Genomic DNA, 20,186 nt, shown 5'->3' on the forward strand with positions numbered 1-20,186 from the left:
GGATGGGGTTTGGAAGAACCAGAGCACAATTCAATACTTAAAAACCTAACAAATGAGACACTTAGAGGCATATAACATTATATTCCTGGCACATATTTGGTGCTAGCATATTCCTAGAGCACTCAGGGCAATGCACAGCAGTGCTGCAAACAGTTAATTTCTTGTTGGGGGAGACCTTATCTGCAGAGAGATTGCTACAAAGAATGCTCACCCTTTTGGCAAAGCTGAAACTGCGGTCTCCTTGGTAAATTCCAGTCTTTCTTGAACCTCAGTCACAAGGCAAACCTTCTAGGAGTTTGGGAAAGTGGGTCTTTTTTAACACTCAACCTGGTTTCTCAACCAGTGAAAACACTAGTCAGGGTCTGCCTGAGCTGCAACTCACACCCACAGCCTCAGCGAAGCCCTCCTCAGACACCTGGGTCCTCCTGCCCCCGGGTATCGCTGCTCTGAGTCACACCAGCTGCTCCAAAAGAAAACGCAAAAACACGATGTCACCCTCCCTGTCCCACAGCCCGTTCCTCCTCTCTCTCACACAGACACTGACTTTATGCTGCTTTTTCACCTTCTAACTCCTTCGCCCACCTTAGTGACTCACCGAGCCCTTCACACCCTCTCACTCTCTCCTGTGCCTCTCATGCCAGAACAGACATCCCCATCCTTGGGGTCCTTGGCCCGGTCCCATGTGCAGCCACCTGTTACCACCCACCCCAGCCCTGCCTCCTGCAGAGCTCCTGGGGGATGTCAGGCACGGTCCTCCCGCAGCACCACAGGGCCCTGCCGTCGGTCTTCTTGCAAAAGGCATTTGAGCTCATATCCTGATGGCTCACAAACCCGTCTCTCTCCAGATCTTTTACTTCTACCCAAATTTTTGTTGTCCTTATCCAACACTCAGCCGATGCTGAAGTAGAGCAGAGATCTAAGTTCTGCCTTGCTCTTAGCTGTCGCCCTTACTTCAGGTTTAGTTCTGGATTTTTTTTATTTATTTTTTTTTACACCATCAGTGAAGCACAGCCTTTCCCTGTTCAACCAAACTAAAATAATGGTTCTAGTCACACCCCGACTTATTGCCAACTCATTTCCTTTGGTCTCTCATGATACAGCTCCAAACGCCAATCTCCTCTGAACATAGCAAATGTCTTTTTAAAAGCTCTGCAACAATAAAAGTTCATTCATTTGTTTGTTTGTTTTAAAGGCTGCACAACTTCACAGGGCACTTGTTTTCACTGCAAAGGGCATCTGCACTGATTCCTCCCAGCTCCCCCTCAGCTGTTTGGATGCCCACCCTGACCCACCCTGGCAATTACAGACACTCGTTACCTTTCCAAATGAGCACTTTTGTCCAGTGCCTCATGCAAATCCCTCACTATTCTCCTTCACCTTCTGTCCCTGGCCTCACAGCCTGCCACAGTGCAAAGAGCTGGTGCGAAGAGGTGGAAGGGGAAAGCGGGAATTTTCCAAGTCCTGAGGAGCCTGAAAAATGTAAAGGAGAAGCCTCTGGCATCTGTGTGTGCCTATGAGTACCCTGACTGTCTAACACTTCAGCTGTGGAGCGGGAGCAACCCTTGCCATGCTATGCTGGCGGGGTGTTTCGCCCAGTACTCCCTTACTGGCTTTATACATGGTTAAGGCTGCTATATATTATGATAACAATTATGATACTGGGCTATCACCCTAATTTTCTGTACATCATCCCCCAGAAGTACCTCTACCTAACTTGTCTCTATTTCCAGCAGAGCCAAATTTAAGGATTTTGCATAGTCTTGCCTGCTGATATTCATATTTTTCCTCATGAATGCTGGCTTTATGTGGACCACAGCTAATCTCTGCAGAGACATGCCTCTAACGAGCTCTTGGTCTTAAACTTTCCTTTAATGCGCTGTTCATAGTTGATCTGTTTATAGCTGCTTCTTTTAAGACCTTGCCAGGCTGTTTTTTAAAAGAAAATACCAGTTTGACAAAATAAAACAAATCATTAAAAATACTACTGCAGGCACACACTTGCATAAACATAAGAGAGATGCTGCAGCTGAGCAAGAAAAGGAGAAAAAGTTCAGGGTTTCGAAGGTAGATACAGGGGCCCCTTCCAGCCTAGTTATTCTCCAGCTGCAAAATCAAACTTTGCTACAAGGGCTGCCGTGACGCCCCAAGCACTAGGCACAGGGCATCAGGGCTTTAATGTGGGTAAATAATGGCCAAGTACTGAGAACTGGGCTCAGTCACCCCTGCGGGTCCCTTCCAACCCAGGCTATGCTATGATTCTGTGGTTGAGTAGGGAAAAGACTATGAGACTAAGTCCTTGAAGGCATTCTCAAAAATGTCTCTCCCCTAAAAAGAGGGACTTCTGGTCAACAGAAGCACTGGGGAGGGATGGTGCACCACCAGCTCTGCAGACAGCTTCCCAGAGCCCCATTTCTTCCACCAGTCTGGTACAGAGCAGGTTTTTTCCTTCTGATTTCTGCCATCTGGCTCCTATTTGGCCTGAGCTGCTATAGAAGGCAAAGCCCTCCACTTTATCTCCATGTGGCTCCATCTCTCACTGGCACAAAAAGTTACGATCCAGTTTGATTTTATGCTATTTCAGGTACAGTAATTGATATTCAGGGTCAAGCCCTGTGCTTCCACCAAGGTAAGTAAATGACGTGCACTTGTCACTTCAAACAAGCTGTATTTTCTGGTCAAAACCCATGTGGAGATGGAAGTCTGTATCTCCTCTCTGTCACTGCCTGCTTTTACAGTTGTTTTTAGACACAGAAGATCCCCCTTGGCAGCACATCTGCAGATGGGCATCCAGTAGTGTCCTCACGTTAAGCACAGGAGAGATCTAACTGTAACATCAAGGTTTCACAGAAATACAGCATCAGTTTGAATGGTCAGAACCATATAAATACATTCAGATTTGATTTCCTTGGTTTTGCTCATAATGGCAGAACTCGGGGGAGTGGGGGGGTGTTACATTTAAAAATGTAACTTCAGCTAAACCTTTAGCTCCCTTTGCTATGGAAAACTTACACTGTTATTTCTGCAGGGGTAAAAAAGATTTTTGCAAGAGGAGCAATGAGCATCTGAAATTGAAAGTGTTTGTTTACTGATCAGTAAGTAGCTCTATGTGGAACTGACACAATGTAGCTTCAGTTTCCCAACAGAAAACTCCAAGTAGCCCTATGTAATTTGGGAGAGAAAATTACCTCTCTGACTTTCTTGTATTTCAGTAAACCAGGCATCTGTGTCCAAGAACTTTTCAGTTCATTAATTCAGCAACAACACAATATATATACAAAATTAGGGTATAGTTTTAAAAAACAGGCAACTAAAATGAAGCTCCTAGATACATATTTAGGCCCATCTGAATGTGATTTTCCCAACTCTTAACCACCTGCCAGACTCCACAGAACATTGATGGGAGCTCAGCACTTCTGAAGGCTGCACCACTCAATGACAGCATCCAACTTTTTGACAGCCTTCTGGCAAAGACAGTTTTTGCAAGCTTCATAGAACACCAAAGGCCAAAACAACATGTCCTGCAATTATCCACACTGAAAAACAATCTTAATTAACAATGATATCATCACTATTCCCTCTACCCTTCAACTGCTGCTGAAAAGTTTTGGGTTTCCTTCATTTCTCTCCCTTTTCCCTAATACTTTAATCCTGTACTTCAAGTTTTTATCATACGATCAACCTGATTTCAGTGTTTGTTCTGTACTGTGTCAGATTTTACACTTTTCTATTTATTGTTAGGATTACTCACCTTACCAGACACTCAGCAATTACAGCCTCAGAGGACACACATTGTTCCACTAAAATACCCGGGTTCTGTTTTCATCTGTACAAGGCTGATCTTGGTGACAGAGCAAAGATTTAGATAAGGTCTAAAAAACTAACAAGAAAATTAAAATCAGATTTCTGCCTTTATCCAAATCAAGCACTTAAGAGGAAAATATATTCATTAAAAGTATTAAATGCTAAACGCACATAAGTTTAGAAGATTAACTTAGGAAGTTACCCAGTTACTTGTTCTCCTTTCCATCAGGTAATGGTTTGGATGAAGGCACAAAATGCCGCCTTTGCGTAAGACTGATAATGTCTGTAATCTTAGGGGTGTATTTTGACCAAAAGTCATTTGCGTGAGCTGGAGTTCGAAGTTTGATCACCGAAGCCAAAAATAATCTTTTTACTTGGATTTGTGAGGGAGGGTATCAAATTTTGACATCTCAACAAAGTGAAAATTTGAAGGAAAGGCCAGTTTCACCTTTTCCAGGACTAAGACCCTACTGAAAATACAGCAGTGTCTCCCTGGTGTAATCTATCCATTCAGACACCTCTGTTTTCGCTTGGCTAAAGAGATTCCCTAGTCAATTCAGACTAAATTGAATTAAACAGAATTAAGAGGCAAGTGTTCAGAGCATTTTGCTCCAAAGTCGTCCTCAAGCTTAAAATACTGAACCTTACTTTCCAGACTGGCCACATATTCTCAAAGGGATCATGTAAAAGAGCATCTCCTCCTGCCAAATCAATTGTTCACTCAAGCGATTTCCACTCCAGGAGTGACTCCTACTCAGCCACATGCCCTGCTGTCATACCTGGAGTCTGTAGGGTAGAGCTCGTTTGTATGTAACATTTGCAACCTGTGCTAAGGTTACAAATCCTCGGAGCGAATGTATCAGCTGCTTGAGACATCTCTGCACCATTACAACACTTGAAATAGAGAATTGAGTATATACAGTTAAGATCGGCTCTATATAAGCAAGCTTTTCTCCAAACCAAGGACGCTGAAACAAACAAGCCTGATCTTTTAAAAAATACAAAGATCTTTAACTTCCAGACGATTCCGTATCAGGGTCTGGACGGAGAGCACGTCCAGATATCCATGTTTCCCAGCAAGCTCACTGCTTGCTGCTCCCCCCTCTGCAGGCTGTCCCTGCCCTGTTCCCGTCTCTCCTTTTCCTTCTGCTCAAGTCAGTGCATCCACTGGACTCCGGCTTCCCAGCACAGTTTATCCGCAGCTGACCAGCAAGTTTCACCTTTCGGACATGCACCTCCTCCTAACCACTCCGTGCTCTCTTTTCCACCTGGCTCCCTCAGCTCTCCCATTTTTTTTCAGCTTTTCATCCCCTTCGTTATTCTTCCTTCGTGTTCCTCATCTGCAGTTCAAACACTTTCATCACAGATTTGCCTCTTTAGGTTTCTCCCAGGATCTTATTTCGTTCTCCAATGCTGGGTCACCACTCCTGCATACGCCACAGACTCCTTCCCCTTTCTCTGTAACGCTTCCACAGCATTTGAAATCATTGTCTGCCCCTTCCTGATGCCTTAAGTCACCTACAGCAGCAGCACTGCAAATCTAGTTTCTCTTGTCAGTTAAGGTGCACAGGCTTGATTTAGCCTTCAGTAACCCCAGACCGTTAATGCGGAAAGTCTTAAGGAAGCTTCATTACTAACAATTAAAATGAACAAACATGAAGATGACAAAAAGCACGTCGACGTCAAAGTCAGCTCCAAGCACCAAGCCCCTGCTCCCAGCACAGGGCCGCCAGCCTCCTTGCGTGGACCTGTGCACAAGGGTTTCTTTTCATTGGCGCTGTGCTCTGAGATAAACACATAACTACATTTGTTCTACCCTGGGGAGAGGAGAAAGATGACAAATACAAGTGGGAGAGGGGAAACACAGAAAACTGGTGTTAAACTAAAGCGAATAGCAAGTATGGCAAAGTCTTGGTGGGAGCCGGCAGCACCATGCAGCGAGCAGCAGCTGGAAATCGGGCCTCAAGTAGCATCAGGCGACATGGTTCCTTAGCAGTGCTGTCATTCTGCTGTGCAGCGGCCACCAGCCAGACTAAAACCATTTCCATTTACAAAATAGTTCCAGCCAGAACTTTTTTTTTTTCTACTTTCAGCTCCCTTCTACTGCGCATGCCATCCCAGACACTTTGCACCGTTTCCATTTTCCAGCACAAAGTCTGAACGCTTGTGCTCTATGCGGCACACTGAACCACCCTTCAGAAAGTTGCAAAAATCATCCAAGATGCTCCAAGTGCTAATTCAGGCACTTGGGTTAGACACTGCGAACGCTCACCAGCCTCCCCTCTTCACTGGGAAACGGCTCGTCCTGGTACTGATGAATATTCTCACTCGCAAGACACTGACAAGCACCACCCACAGCACATCGGTACAACCCACACTTCCCCAGTATGACACCTCTCCCAGTCACTGGTACGTTTTGACCAGGATTTACAGTTTGAATTAAACAGGATTTCTTCTGTAAGCTCCTGCAAATTACTTATGTTCTGAAGACTATGACCTGTGGGAATTAGTAAAGGTAACAACACTACTTAAAAATAAAATATCGCAAGGCTGAGTAATTTTTCAGTGACATACTTTGGTCTCAGTGGAGCATTAAATAAAATTTCTACACCAGTCTAAAGAGCAAACTGTGATGCACAACAGAGTGGTTTTCCTGCAGCCCATCCTCAGGCTAACACAGACATCCTACTGAAACCACTTATTTGTGCACACTATTTACTCACAAGTTAAAGAAAAAAAAAAGAAAAAAAAGAAACAATATCACCACAAAACAGGCTTTAATGCATACTCATTTTCAAATCCCCTCCCTCCAAAATACAGACAGAAATGGCCTTTGTAAAGGGTATATAACTTAGACCATCAAAAGATTTAAGGAGGTTACAAGCATCACAAGTTTAAACCAGCTGCAATAAGCTCTAACTCGATTTAAACCCCTCAATTAAAATCAACTAAAAACAAGGGTTTGGCATTCTGCCTCAACCCCGCCCTCACATCAGTTGTGCCACCTTCTAACTTCAGTCTTTTATTACTGGTCCGTATCACCAGCAACACTGAATAATAACAGTTTTCCAGAGCACCACCAGCTCTGCAGGATTCAAAATGTGGCAATAAAAGGCTCCTAAAGGACACTGAAGGAAAACAGGCGATGGATGTCCTGCACTCGGGGGCTGGTTAGGCAGGACTTTGCCCAGGCATCCAAAACCCAACCGCATGGCTTACTACGACAACGAGCTTTTGGGGATTTATTTCAATATTGCAAAGCTTTAGGTTTTGAGTAATACGGGTGCAACAAGCAAAGACCCTTTACTTCAACCTAGAGAAAAACTGCTGGTGGGGTTCCCCCGCCAGAGAGGTTTTGCAATATTTTTGCTGTATTCTAAACATATGAAAACTGGTTTAGATTTCATTAAAAGTATCAATCAGAGAGCACTCTGAAGAGTCATGGGGAGACTGTTGTATAATCTGCAGAACAAAACGTAATTACAAGGTTTTTTTCCATACAAAACTGGAGAAGACAGTATAAATGCAGGTCTGAGCACCTTTTCAGTCTATGTTCTTTACTGGCAGCATGACCATTTGCGCTACAGAAGTCCTACTGTAAGGGACAGACCCGGCCTTCTTGCAGAACCGTGCCCATCAGTGCCTTGGAAATCAACTTTTTGAGCACGGAAGAGTGAAAAGTGGATAGGAAAATCCTTTTGACTACTAACACTGTGAAAAAATAAGATTAAAAGCAACCTTAATGCAACACAGAAGAACAGCAACTTGCAAAAAAAAAAAATTGTTGAATATTTTAATGCATTTTGAATCATAATGAAGAAAAACATTTTTACATCTAAAAACAAATCAGCAGAATAATAAAAAGTGGTTCCACATAACTTATAAAGTCTTTTCCCAAAAAGGTAGTTTTCACAGATTTACGCAACAAATGTTTCATTCCAGATCTTTCTGACCGTATACACAAACTTTGTGAAAACTGATGTGCATTGCTTGAGAGACATAAAAGCTTGATTTCGCCCAGTGATGACTTTTCTGTGAAATTCTGCACAATACTGAAACTGTAACTGCAACTCTCCTCCATTTTATGAAATGCTGGACATTGTTCAGTGCTGAAAAACACTCTTTAGAACATTCAAAGCTATGAAATGTTTTCCACACATTTAGTCTATGTAGCATTACTCACTACCACTGCTCACATGTGATTTGCTTCAAGGGGAATGGCAGCCTCAGCTTAACCTTCAGTACAGCATATAAAATTAAGCTAAGTGATAGTTAAGTGTTGAGCTGATTTAAGTATTAGCCTGCTCATAAGAACGTGGCTCTAGCACCTTGTTTGGTTGATTTTTTTCAAAGTGAAAGTGTGTAGTTGCCCCATTCCTGGTACCAGAGGACGGTCCCTCTGGCGATATAAAAAGTCTGCTGCAATGATGATTAAACTGCATAGAGTCCAGTGTTCCTCTATTACATATGTATTAGAGAAGCTTAAACAGACGATTTAGTTTAGCAGGACCAAAACCAGTGACACTCTCCCCCCACCTCAGGCAGTAAAACGACCGTCATTGTTCAAGATATTACATGCAGGCCATGCTGGAGAAATGGCTTCTACTGGCTAGAGAGACATTCTTCTCATTTTTTTAAACAGCGTCAGCCTGTGTAAAGTTCTCTCTGTTACCAACTAAAAGAAAAAGTATCTTTTTTTCTGAAAGAGTAAGACCTGCAACCCAACATCAAATGGCTTTACCCAAGAGTTAAAAACCCAGGAAAAAAAAACAGTGAAAATGAACCTTGACATCACCCTTTAACCCTTGTTATCAGAAGACTTAAATTCTGCAGCTGCTTTCTCCAGCGTCCCTAGTTTTGGTATTTTAAGATTACTTCAGTACAATTATGTATATATCCTGTATCTCAAAAAAAAAAAAGACCAAAAGACGACAAAAACCCAAGGATCAAGCTACTATGATGAACTGTACTATAAGATCACATACATTCTCCATTAAGTATCTTGAGCTTCCTTAACGTTATGCTCCAAAACTACATCCTGGACCCCCGTTTCCCTACAATTCCTCAACGAGGCATTCATCATCCCACGCCATTGCACTCCGATGCCCTTATATCTTAGTTAACAGGAGAACCAGTTAACACACCTTTCTTCATGTCATAAACAGTGCTGTAGAGGGCACAAGCACAGCTATAGTTTCACAAAATCATGATGAGATAAAAAGTTCCTGCCACTCCTCTTACGCCAACCTACCACAAACTCCATGATTCCCATTGCAAGACTGCACCCTTGGCTTACCCTCACCCTTCATCTTATACAGTGATATGTCAGATGGTTAGGGGCGGTATCTCCCTTTAGCTAAAAAGAAGTGTCTGTCTGAAGCGCCTTTTTGGTCTTTCGAAGACATCAGCTGCCACTTGCATTTATTTCTGTCATCAGGTGTAATATCCCACCGCCAGTGTAAAAAAGGCTAAGCAGAGTGAGGAGCAAAACCAGAGCAGTATCATTTGGGAGGAAACAGGGAGGCCTATGTTAATTACCCCCTTTTGGGACAGAAGAGGGACTGCAGCAGCCCTTGCCACGGCTGAGAACAGAAAGGTGACAGATGATGCTTACTTATCGTATTGCTCCATTAGCTTTAGGGGTTAATTATCTTAAGGATCGCATTTAATATGATTGTCCTTCCTCTCACATCAGAGATAGTACTTCAGCCAGAGACCAAAAGTGCTTTTTTCTAGGCTACAGAGAGATTCAATGCGTCTTGACCAACATTCATTTTTGAGGTAGTACTCATTTACTTTGTATTGCTGGCTCAAAATAAAAATATGGGAAGTGAACACAATTAAAAGTGTGCTCACTGTAGGTATATAAACAAAAAAAAACCCAACCCCCCAAAAAAAACTATTTCCTTTCTGGGCGGATCACCAAAAAGAAGCAATCCTTCTTACAAAGGTCAGCTCACATTCACTGGTAAAGTCAAACTTTCATAAATGGTTTATAACAATAGCTATAAACTAAAGTGCTTCAAAATTTGCTTGAGTAGATTTTAGTGATTAGAATTGTAATATTCTGGATTTTTGCTAGTATGAAATGCCATAAGATTTTAGAATAACTTTATATAAGAAGGGCAGAATGATTTTTTTTTTTCTCCAAAAGTACAAAAAAGCATTCCAAATAAATCTGGCAGCCTATATTCACTACAAGTTGCTTGTATTTTCCTTGTCAAATCTACTATTTCTCCAGTAACCGGGATAAAAATGGAGTTGAAGTTGCACTACACGGCAGCACTAAAAAAAGTATCCCAAATCAGATGCAAACAGGAAAATGTTTACAATCATACAACTAGTGAAATTCACACTTCATTTCAAACTTTTAGCCCTGCAGATCCTTTTTAACACAAGGCAGATATGTAGAGTAATGGAAAAACATAACAGACATATACACTCTCTACATTAATTACGTAAGTTTCACATTTATGTCACAAATGTAATGCCCTACCATGTATCTATTAAATGCTAAATAACTTATGAACATTTATGTGCTCTATGCAACAGTGAACATATTGACCAGTGGATGCCAAAATATAAAAGTTTATACACAAGACAAACTAATTTTAAAAAAAATCACATTTTCTGTACAATTCATGCAAACTGTGCACAATGTGTAACAAGAACAACATTTGCTTAAGTCTCCACTTAAGGAAGAGCTTTTACAGAGACAGCAGACCAGTGTTCAGAAAAGTCTGCGAAAGTGTGGAAGTCAATGGCAACATAAAACACAAACATTCTTCCTGCATTTCATTTTTCTTGTAACAAAGCAGGGATGTTGATGTTCCAACCGATAGCCTGACGATCAAATCCACAAGTGAAGAGGTTACATATTGGATGGTCCTCACTCCACGCTGAGCAACATACCATTCTTCTGTGGCCCTGCAACATTTCGGGAGGCAGCAGTATTACTTACAGTATATTTTGAAAGCTTCCATGTCAACAAGTTAGCAAGTTTGCATTTTGAGTTGCAATGGGGCAAGGTTGAGTTGCAAATGTGCAAGGTGGCACAACCAATGCTCAACGCTAGTTTTCACAAACGCTACTAGAAAATTATCAAGGTCACTGTTATTTTCACCTGCAAGGGAAAAATCTTTATAACAAGGAGACTCCCTAACACCAGCACCAAATCCGTAACAAGAGAAACACACAAACAGGTGCATCAAAACTTCTGAGTTTTCCAAGGTATGCTTGCTATCGAATCACATTTTACTTACAAAAGCAAAATGAATTTTAATTGTAGCATTTCTATTTATAAAAGCAATCTTAAAATACAAAACTACTTGCTGGCAACTACTCTGTCATAAACCTGTAAGATTAGGTGTCCATCACATTCATAATTCAGAAAGGTTAATACTAAAGCAGGGGGTATGTCATACTGAGGAAAGACAATGCCTTACCTATTCTTCAAGTCCAATAGGAACAAAAACACCCCAAGGAGCTTTCTGACCAACATTTTAGTTCAAAAACAAACAAACAAAAAAACCCCACCCCAAAACAAAAAAAAGCCATGATTTCAGTAGTGTCAGGCTGAATGGAAATATTAAGGGGAAAAAAAAAAGAATAAAAAAAAAAAAAAGAAAAATCATCACTAAACAACACACTGAAGACTAAAAAAGACTAAACAAGTCTTAAACCCCCTTCTTAAATTCTGTCAAGAGCTGCTGAATCTACCCAAAAAAGCCTACTGAAGTGGTATAATCCAATTAACTTCACTTAGTTTATTTTGCTCCATTAGCGATGCTTGCCATGCCAAGCACCACAAACACACAACATTTGATGGCTGCAGCAAGGATGGTTTAGTATGTAGTACCAAATATCAAGAATACACGTGCAAAATCACGAAAGGAAAGAAATTTATCACCAGATCACAGAACTGACCCCTACTTTTTTTCTTTTATGTTTCATTATGTAACAAATCAAACACTAACTGAAAAAAATCCCAAACACTAAACCTCATAGTATGTCACTTTTCTGACACTATTCACATCAAGACATTAAAACACATTTGAAATGCTTTTACACATTTTTTGCATTTCATAGAGAAAGCAGATACCTCTTTCACTTTAGTAAGGAGAAAAATTAAGACGAAATCCACTTGAAACATCATTTCCAATTCTAATTTAAAAAATCGAAATATGTTACTTATTTGCATTTTGGTCATTCTCAGCAACTAACAACAGCATATATGTATAGACAACAATGTCGTTCAGTATTTGTTCAGCTTTTAAGCTGGAGAGACCAAATTCTACTTTTAACCTGATAAGAAAGAAGAACAGACATACTTTAAGGCTATAAATGCTCACTTACCTGTCTATTACTGCGAGGGAGGCGTGCTAATCGCACTCCTGACATGTCAAATAACCTAACCTGTCGATTGTCATGTGGAAGGGCGATGATTCTTTGGCCAACACATACGTTAATCCTGCACAGAAGAGACAAAAGTAGGTTATGTATAAAACGGTAAGCCTGGCAAATAGAACCTGACAGTACAGGTTTAAGCTCGTGAGAAGTGATACAGCTGACTTTTTCCTGATTGAAATTCTCAAGTGAAAAAAGTATTAAACTATTTAGGTGTTTTCTATTGTACTAAATGCTCAAACAGCCTTAATATCTGCATCCTGCATAAAAAAAAAATCTCAGCAAAGCTATACTACGTATTTACTGAAAATTAATGTTGACTACTCCTGCGCTTTATAAAACCACTTCAGGCATTTTCAAAGTCTCAGAAACTTCAACTTTAATTTTAGTGAGTAAAATCAAATGCATATGCAGTGAATTAATAGACTAGACTACTTCAATTGGAAGGGACCCATTGTGATCATCTAGTCCCGCTGCCTGAACAATTTAGGGCTGTCCAAAAGTGAAAGTGTGTTGTTAAGGGCATTGTCCTCAAACACCTCAAACACTGCCAGGCTCAGGGCACTGACCACCTCTCAAGGAAGCCTGTTCTCAAGGAAGCTTGACCACCTCTCTCAGTAAAGAAATGCTTCCCACTATCCAGTCTAAATCCCCCCTTGGGGCAGATTTGAATCATTCACATGCATGAAAGAAATTAAGAATTAATTTTTAAAAACTGTGAATTGAGAAAAACAGTAACTCAGAGATGTGCTTACCTGTTGACTGCAGAATCTGTACGGATCGTTGCAATAGGAGACCTCATGTTTTTCAAATCCCAAACCTTTACAGTACGGTCATCACTACCAGAAACAACATTGTCTCCCACAGTGAAAACTGCAGATGTCACAGTGCTAAACAATCAGGAATAAAAAGAAAGATGTCAAGCTCTAAAGTTCTTTATTAAACTACCATCTGATTTAAAGCTCTGTCTCCTGTTCCTGTGTTTCCTTTAAAATATGTAGCTTGCCTTTTTTTTTTTAAAAAAAAGTAACCTGAAATATTAAAACTCCAAAGGAGTACTTCAGAATTTAAAAAAATACATATTCTTACAAAAAGCTGTGTCACTTAAGTATAACAAGGCCTGACTGGCCCAAGTGTTAAGAAAAGAAGCCCAACAGTGGACAGCCACTCCAGACGCATCTCTCATATTCCACTATTCCTAGTACGAGTTAAACACATCCAATCTTGAAATCTTAATTAACTTTTGAAGTTCTGTATTAATGTCCAGTAGGCTTATCAGACAACTGAAACTGAATTAGTACCATACAGTACAATTCTTCCTCTCAAGTGTTTTGAGACTGAGTCAAGTTCTTTTACTTTCCATCCAAAGACTTTTGTAGAACTACCTCAGGCATTTGTCATTCATAGCACAGACACTGAAAAGATCCAAAATACCTACCTGACATATAGCTAAAGCTATTCTGCATGCACACCTAAACGTGCTGTAATACATACGCAGAGCTTCCCGTATAATTCCACTAGCAACAGCTACAGCAATCTAATAATTTCTCATTTTGATTTCTATTCATATTTTACAAGCAGCTAAGTCTGAGAGCTAGTTTAAAAAAAAAAAAAAGGGCAAATAGTAGTAGTACAAAGCATGACCAGTTCTTCAAATTTCACCCATTCTGTCTAAAAAAGCACAAGGGCAGCCAGAGAAAGACTCCCAAGAATATTTCAAGCCATTGGAAGTGCAACATACTACTTTCAAAAAAAATTACATGAAGGATTTTATTTTAGAATTTTATCTTTGTATTTTATATTTTCGAAGAACAGCATTCTGCTGAGCTCGAATGAACAGTTCTCATGACGATGAGCTGATTTTTAACAAAAATCTTTTACCTTTATATCATATTAACTAATTAAAGTTTTTGTAGTACTATTTTCGTTTTAATACTGTGCAAATTCCCAACTCAAAACCAGTTATTCTCTGCCCACACAATGTACTAAAAAAGCATTTTTGTCTCTCCCTAAAATCACAAGGGAAGGTTTCTCAACTCTGTTTCTACAGATCTGATTTAATGACTATCTTCTAACTTGGGTCATGCACATCAATTTCTTAGAATTTAGTAATTTTAATTTAAGTTGTCAGTTGTTACTGTCACTTTGGTTGTCCTGCAGAAATCTGAATTCATGTCCTATCCAAGCTGCTGACTGAGATTAGCACTAGCCAGGTCACAATGGACCAGTTTATGCAAGCCTTTTAATTTAAATTGACACCAAATTAAGTTTTAATTAGGATGAAGGCCCACTTTATTCATCATACCAAGTTTCCTAATGCATTACTTGAGTGCATCTGAGCTAGCAGGGAGATGATTACAATAAGAACCAAGAGGTCTTCACCTAAGCTTCTGGACTTTATGAACCGGAAGTCAAAAAGTTAAAACATACATGAAGGCCACAACTGATTAGTCTCTTTCATTAGCCACCTTCGCATTTGGGAAGAAAACTCGTTCACGTAGCCAAAGTTACTGCAAAATAGGATTGGTATGCTCTTAGCGCCAAACCTGTCTTCCACCATCCTGACCTCTGTTAAACTTACCAACATCTGCATTTCTCTCCTCACTAGTTCATTATACAAGTGGCAAAATACCTCTGTAAAATGTTTCAGACTTTCACTGAGCTCTATATTGCTGTAACACATTTGCAACAATGTTTTTAAGTATAAACTTCACTATTAAATCCCCATACTTTGCACACACATTGGGAGACTTCCTTGCTCAGAACAGTACAAGGAATTCAAGTCGTAGGAAAGCTCCAGGTGAATGAATATACTGTGTTTTAGTACTCTGCTGCCAACACAGAAATCTGTTTTCCCATCATACGTTTTATTCCAGTTACAGGGGGAGTATGCTGTGAAACTGTGTTAAAATAACCCTCCAACTTTGCATGCTTTTTTCCACAACTTCAAAAAGCTTTCTAGCTTCTTTGATCTCATATTGGTTCTCCTTTATCACTTATTGTCAAAACATAGTTAAGTTTTGTTGACGCCATAGAGTTATCTCCTTCTTAGATTTACCATTTCTCAAATGAAAAATTCAAAATTATCACCATGCAAACAAAATGCCAACTCTAGGTTAGTGCAACACTATTCCTGTAAAAACAAAAAGACTCAAAAGAAAACAAAATCCTTTTCTGTACTGTTTTCAGTTTAACTATTCATCCAGGTATTACTGGGTACACTAAGAAAAAATTTGATAAATAAAAACGCAATAAAGTTCTGCCATAGCTCTGTATGGCAACTGGGAAAGATAGAAAGGCAGCCAGGTCATTTTCCGTGACATTTTTAAAGGTGTTTAGCGGTCTTAGTCCTCTGCCTACCCTGCCAACAGGTCAACCCCGTAAGGCACTGCAGACTGGGGTATGCACTACTTGCAAGCACACATGACTATAAAACCAGCCTTTTTAAGGAGCTTTGAATTCAAAGGCTTGATATAAAAGTACCTTTTACTGAACCCAGTGTTCCCCATCAAGAATTCTGGTCACAGGTTCAAAGCAAACAGCATACGGATGTACTGTGTAACAGTCCTAGATATTATGCTTTAAAAATATGCAACATTATTCTTCTAAGGGAACCTACTGATATTGATACATCTAATTCAGTCCTCAAGGGTATCTCATTTTCAAAATAAGACTGCAAGACTAGAAGTTTTAAGTAACTCAACACCAAGTCTAGAAAGGCCAAAAGCAGCATCATTCTCAGACACCTGACAAATGTGGGGAGGTTTCTCAACACTTGACTGTCAACAGAGTAAAGATCAGCTGGTTTTTCTGGTCATCTTTTTTTAAGTGGAATATACTGTGTTCATACTTTAAAAAACACAAACAAACAATACACACACACACATTTAAATTCAAGAACATGTACAACGCTACTGACTTAAGAAAACATGAGCAAATGCTGTGCTCATAGGTTTTCTTACGCACTACAGCTCACGCTTTGTCTCCTCTGTTATTCCAAACTGGAGCATCTCTTATGGTGAGACAGATGCATCTCATCTCATTTTTTGTTGGTTTGTTGTTGGTTTTTTTAGATTAAGAAAAAATAGCAACAAGAAGAAAGGCCAATTCCTACTTAAAAACTAAAACAGAACTTCAACCCAGCTGAAGGGGGAAGGTGAAAACAAAGGGAAGCAAAGTTTGTGTGGGAAGAAAGAAGTTCGCAGAGGAGCTGATATACAAAAAATCTTTCAAAAATACTCCTCCCTAACCCCACCCATATCACAAAAATTAAAAGACTTTTTCCTATATTTTCATGTGGCTAGTTTTACTTTCTTTTTATACTAGTCTTCAGTTTGTTCTAAGCCAGCTAGAACTGTGGTTAACATCCCCTTGGCTACATTAATATGACAACAAAAGATCATCAGACCCCGTGTTAATAGAATGCTAGAAGACATTAGGTTTTTAATAACTCAAAAAGATGACAGATATTGTAGGACATTAAAAAAAAAAAAAACTGGCGAAGAGGAAGCAGTCTTATGACACTTCAAACCATGGGTCCCACAGGGAGTTTGGTGTGCTACAACTATTCTCCAGAAAAGCTTCAGCCTCCGCCAAACCCCAGCAAAACTCATTTATCTTGTCATAGGGAGCAGCCGAGCGTGTACTTCCAGCTGACAGCGTGGCACTTCCTCACCACACACCGCTGCCTGGCCTCGAACATCCTGCTCCCTCCGTGGGTCTCAATCAACAGAAATACTGTAGTGCTAGCACTCCTCATTAGGCTGAACAGCTGTCTCCCCAGTCACACTGAGACACAAAACTGTTTTGCATAACAATCTGCTGAAATTTCACACATAGGGGAAGGGGAAAAAAAAAAAAAATTATGTTGAAAACATTGGACCATGAAATGCTGATGCAGAATCCTTATTGGCAACACACCAGAAAAGTTAACACTGCTCTTTCCATTTTGATTTGCAGCCTACACTGGGATTTACCCTTGAACATCGGGAGACAACATGTTTTCGTGCCTGTGAAAAGGCATCTAATCTACTCAGATGCATTAAACTTTGTGGGGGATGAAGTTCTGGAGAAAACAGTCTAAAACAGAGCTTTCAGATAAATTCATTCAGTGTATACCAAATTTAGTTAAACAGCAAATTTTGAGTGTTTAAATATGCCTCTCATTTTAAGCAGTAAAATTCAGGAACAAAACCTAAAGGAAGGTTTATTTGGGACAGCTTTTCTGCACAAGAGTTTCCTTTAGAGAAACAAAGTGTATCCCCACACAGAGCAGTTTGCAGCCTGAGGGGAAGCCACAACCTGGGTTTAAAACCTCCAGATACGGACAACACTTTCCCCATCTTAGAGGGCGATAGCAATGGCCACACGAGTCCCAGGTGAGGAGCATACCAGTACCTCCACGTCTGATGGTGCATTCAGGTTTTAGAAGACACGTGATTCCAGGAAAAGCTAAACATACAATTCCCAAACTCTGTTTGTAGATTTATCTCCAAGTATCAGCAGAGCTTTTTCCCTCCAGCTTGAGAAATGGTAAGAACAAACATGAAGCAATTAACACTGAAGAAGGATGGGGAGGGAATTCAGAAAGAACTGTTAGTACTGAAAAGTCATTTTTTTGGCATTTAAAACAACATCTATTCCAGAGATGTGCATTTCATGACATTTAGAAAAAAATGTCAGTATCTCCTCTTCTCACCATCTTAAAACAATAAAATGATACAGGACTGAAAACAGTAACTAGCTTTTATGAGAATTGCTCAATGGCAAGTTAGTAAATTAGTTAAGGTGCAGATATTTTTTAAATCAATTCCATTACATTTTTGATGGGATAAAAAAGGTCCATTTATCCCTGCAGTATTGCTGCATATGTTATGTAAGCTTTAGAACACCACCACACTCTAAAACATTATGCTCTACTCAACAGGATACAAAGAAAAGGCCTTTGGCTATGCTCTTTTGTGGGTCATTTGAAAAAAAAAAAAAAAAAAAACCAACATAGCACTTTTTAGTGCATGCATTCAAGAATGGAATTAAGATTCTCTCCATCTATTGCAGTGAAGCTTAAAGCACTCATAGGCAACTGGATACAGATTTATTGCCTACATCTTTTTTAAAGTGACTGACAAAACTCTAGTGGCTAGCATTGTAGTGGCTAGACCCAGTCTAACTGTGTATGTTACATACCCTATTCCCAAAAATAAAACACCTAAAGGATTTATTTTCTTTTAGTTACAGGCTTTTAATTTTAATACTCTTACAGCTAAAGGAGTAGTTCATTCAAATTTTTATATTTCTTTATTAATTGGGAAGCAATTCTTACAATGAGGAAGTTTGCTAGTAACAACAGAAAAGGTTTAAGAACATAAAGGAAACAAAACTATCAAAGAATATTATCTTTCAAATTGCTTTTTCAGCACTTCAACAACCCCATGCCAGTGCTGCGCTGGGGGAAGGTTAGGAAAGAAAATGGAGTATTCAAGCTGTGCAAGAGAGAAAAGACAGGTAACTTGGATGAGTTGAAGGCATGTAAAATATGCTGGCCCCAGTCTGTCCTGAAACAGACTCACAAAGAAGCTAAGAGCATTGGAAGTTAGACAAACTCGAAGCTAGATGCTTGAGCTATCAGCTAATAAAACTAACAACTCTTAAGAAAACTGCTGAAACCTTAACATGCTCTGTAACATGTATGCAATAAATGTAAACAAAAAGATTTTTACAGGTATGTGTTTAGAAGCACAAAATTAAAAAAACCTAACCCTAGAGCTTACAGTCCAGGCCACAATCTTCATATAAAGAATACCTAACATGTAAACGTAGGATCACAGCAGTGTCTGAAAGGCAAGTTTGGGGCCTTTTTCAATGAAATGCAAGAGAAAAAAAACCCCACAGTAGACAGAACAAGGTAGGAATACTAACAGTAATATCAGAATCATCTAGTTAACCAGTAAGGCTTGGGGAGAAAACTGTATGTTTCATCAGAAAAATTTTGCATTTCTTACAAAAACCCTGGACTGAGAGATCCACACACCGTGAATGCCTAAGGCATTCTTTGATGAGAAAGAACAGAAAAATGGTAGACAAAGCATCACTGATAGCATCAATAGCTGAAGCCAGAACAGGACTATCTTGAAAAGAACAGATGCTTTCAACTGGTCAAACTCCATTGACAGCACCCACCTTGTGACATTTTATTTGGCACAAGGCTCCCTTTCCTAGCACAGCTTTTAGTCAAAGGTGCAAAACTTGCATTTTTAGAATTACATCTAGATATGCCTTAGCTTCACCAAGAGAATGTAGCTGAGTAAGAACACCTAACAGTGACCTTGTAATATCGGGGATGTCTAGAATAAGACTACTTTCCAACAAGGATGTCTAATGACATTGCTGCCTGAAGAGAAGGCATTTCCCCCCTGCCATGACTTGGTCTTTCAAGAACAAGACAGACACACATCAGATTACAAGTATTAAATCTTGCAGAATAAAGAATATGCGTATGCCAGCTGATCTTGGCCAACGTGAGCGTCCACGAAACTAAAGCAATTATTATTCTCTTGATACAGAATGCCACTTTGACGTTAATTCCCAATTCACTAAATGTCAGAATTCAGCCCAGCATCCTAATTAGTTGTTGCTTAAGTATTTTTTAATTCAGATTTTCCAGCAAGCGTAAGAGTTTGAAGATGAAAAGTTGAAGCAGCAAGACATATTTGAAATTCTTTAATTTCAGAGTTCTCAGGATTAAGCACAACTCACCATCCAGCTGCATATTCAGAGACATACAGACAGCAAATGAGCAGGAACCTACCCTTTCAATCTCGTAACACAACCAGAGTGAAAGAAGGAATATGCTGTAGTCTGAAAGTGCTATAAGCCACCTTGTTCAGCTCTTTGTCACAAATAAGATCCACTTTCAGCATTTTTTTCTCTGAGTTTACCCAGAAAGTAACACAAAAATACACATCCAACAGTTAATGCAC

General features: G+C 39.8%; 1 protein-coding gene across 2 annotated transcripts in view; it reads right to left on the bottom strand.

The window, feature by feature from the left end:
- Nucleotides 1-7,580: 7,580 nt before the first annotated feature.
- WDR37 (WD repeat domain 37) overlaps nucleotides 7,581-20,186 on the bottom strand; it is a 48,178-nt gene continuing 35,572 nt past the window's right edge. For both annotated transcript variants that reach the window (XM_056335668.1, XM_056335669.1), the window contains 3 exons: nucleotides 12,963-13,097; nucleotides 12,157-12,271; nucleotides 7,581-10,728 (listed from right to left, as the gene is read on the bottom strand). In XM_056335668.1, coding sequence (XP_056191643.1) covers nucleotides 10,597-10,728; nucleotides 12,157-12,271; nucleotides 12,963-13,097 — 382 coding nt within the window. In that variant the 3' untranslated portion in view covers nucleotides 7,581-10,596. The remainder of the gene's footprint in view (nucleotides 10,729-12,156; nucleotides 12,272-12,962; nucleotides 13,098-20,186) is intronic.

The sequence above is a fragment of the Falco biarmicus genome, chromosome 4 (genome assembly GCF_023638135.1).
Source record: "Falco biarmicus isolate bFalBia1 chromosome 4, bFalBia1.pri, whole genome shotgun sequence".
Classification (NCBI taxonomy): domain Eukaryota; kingdom Metazoa; phylum Chordata; class Aves; order Falconiformes; family Falconidae; genus Falco; species Falco biarmicus.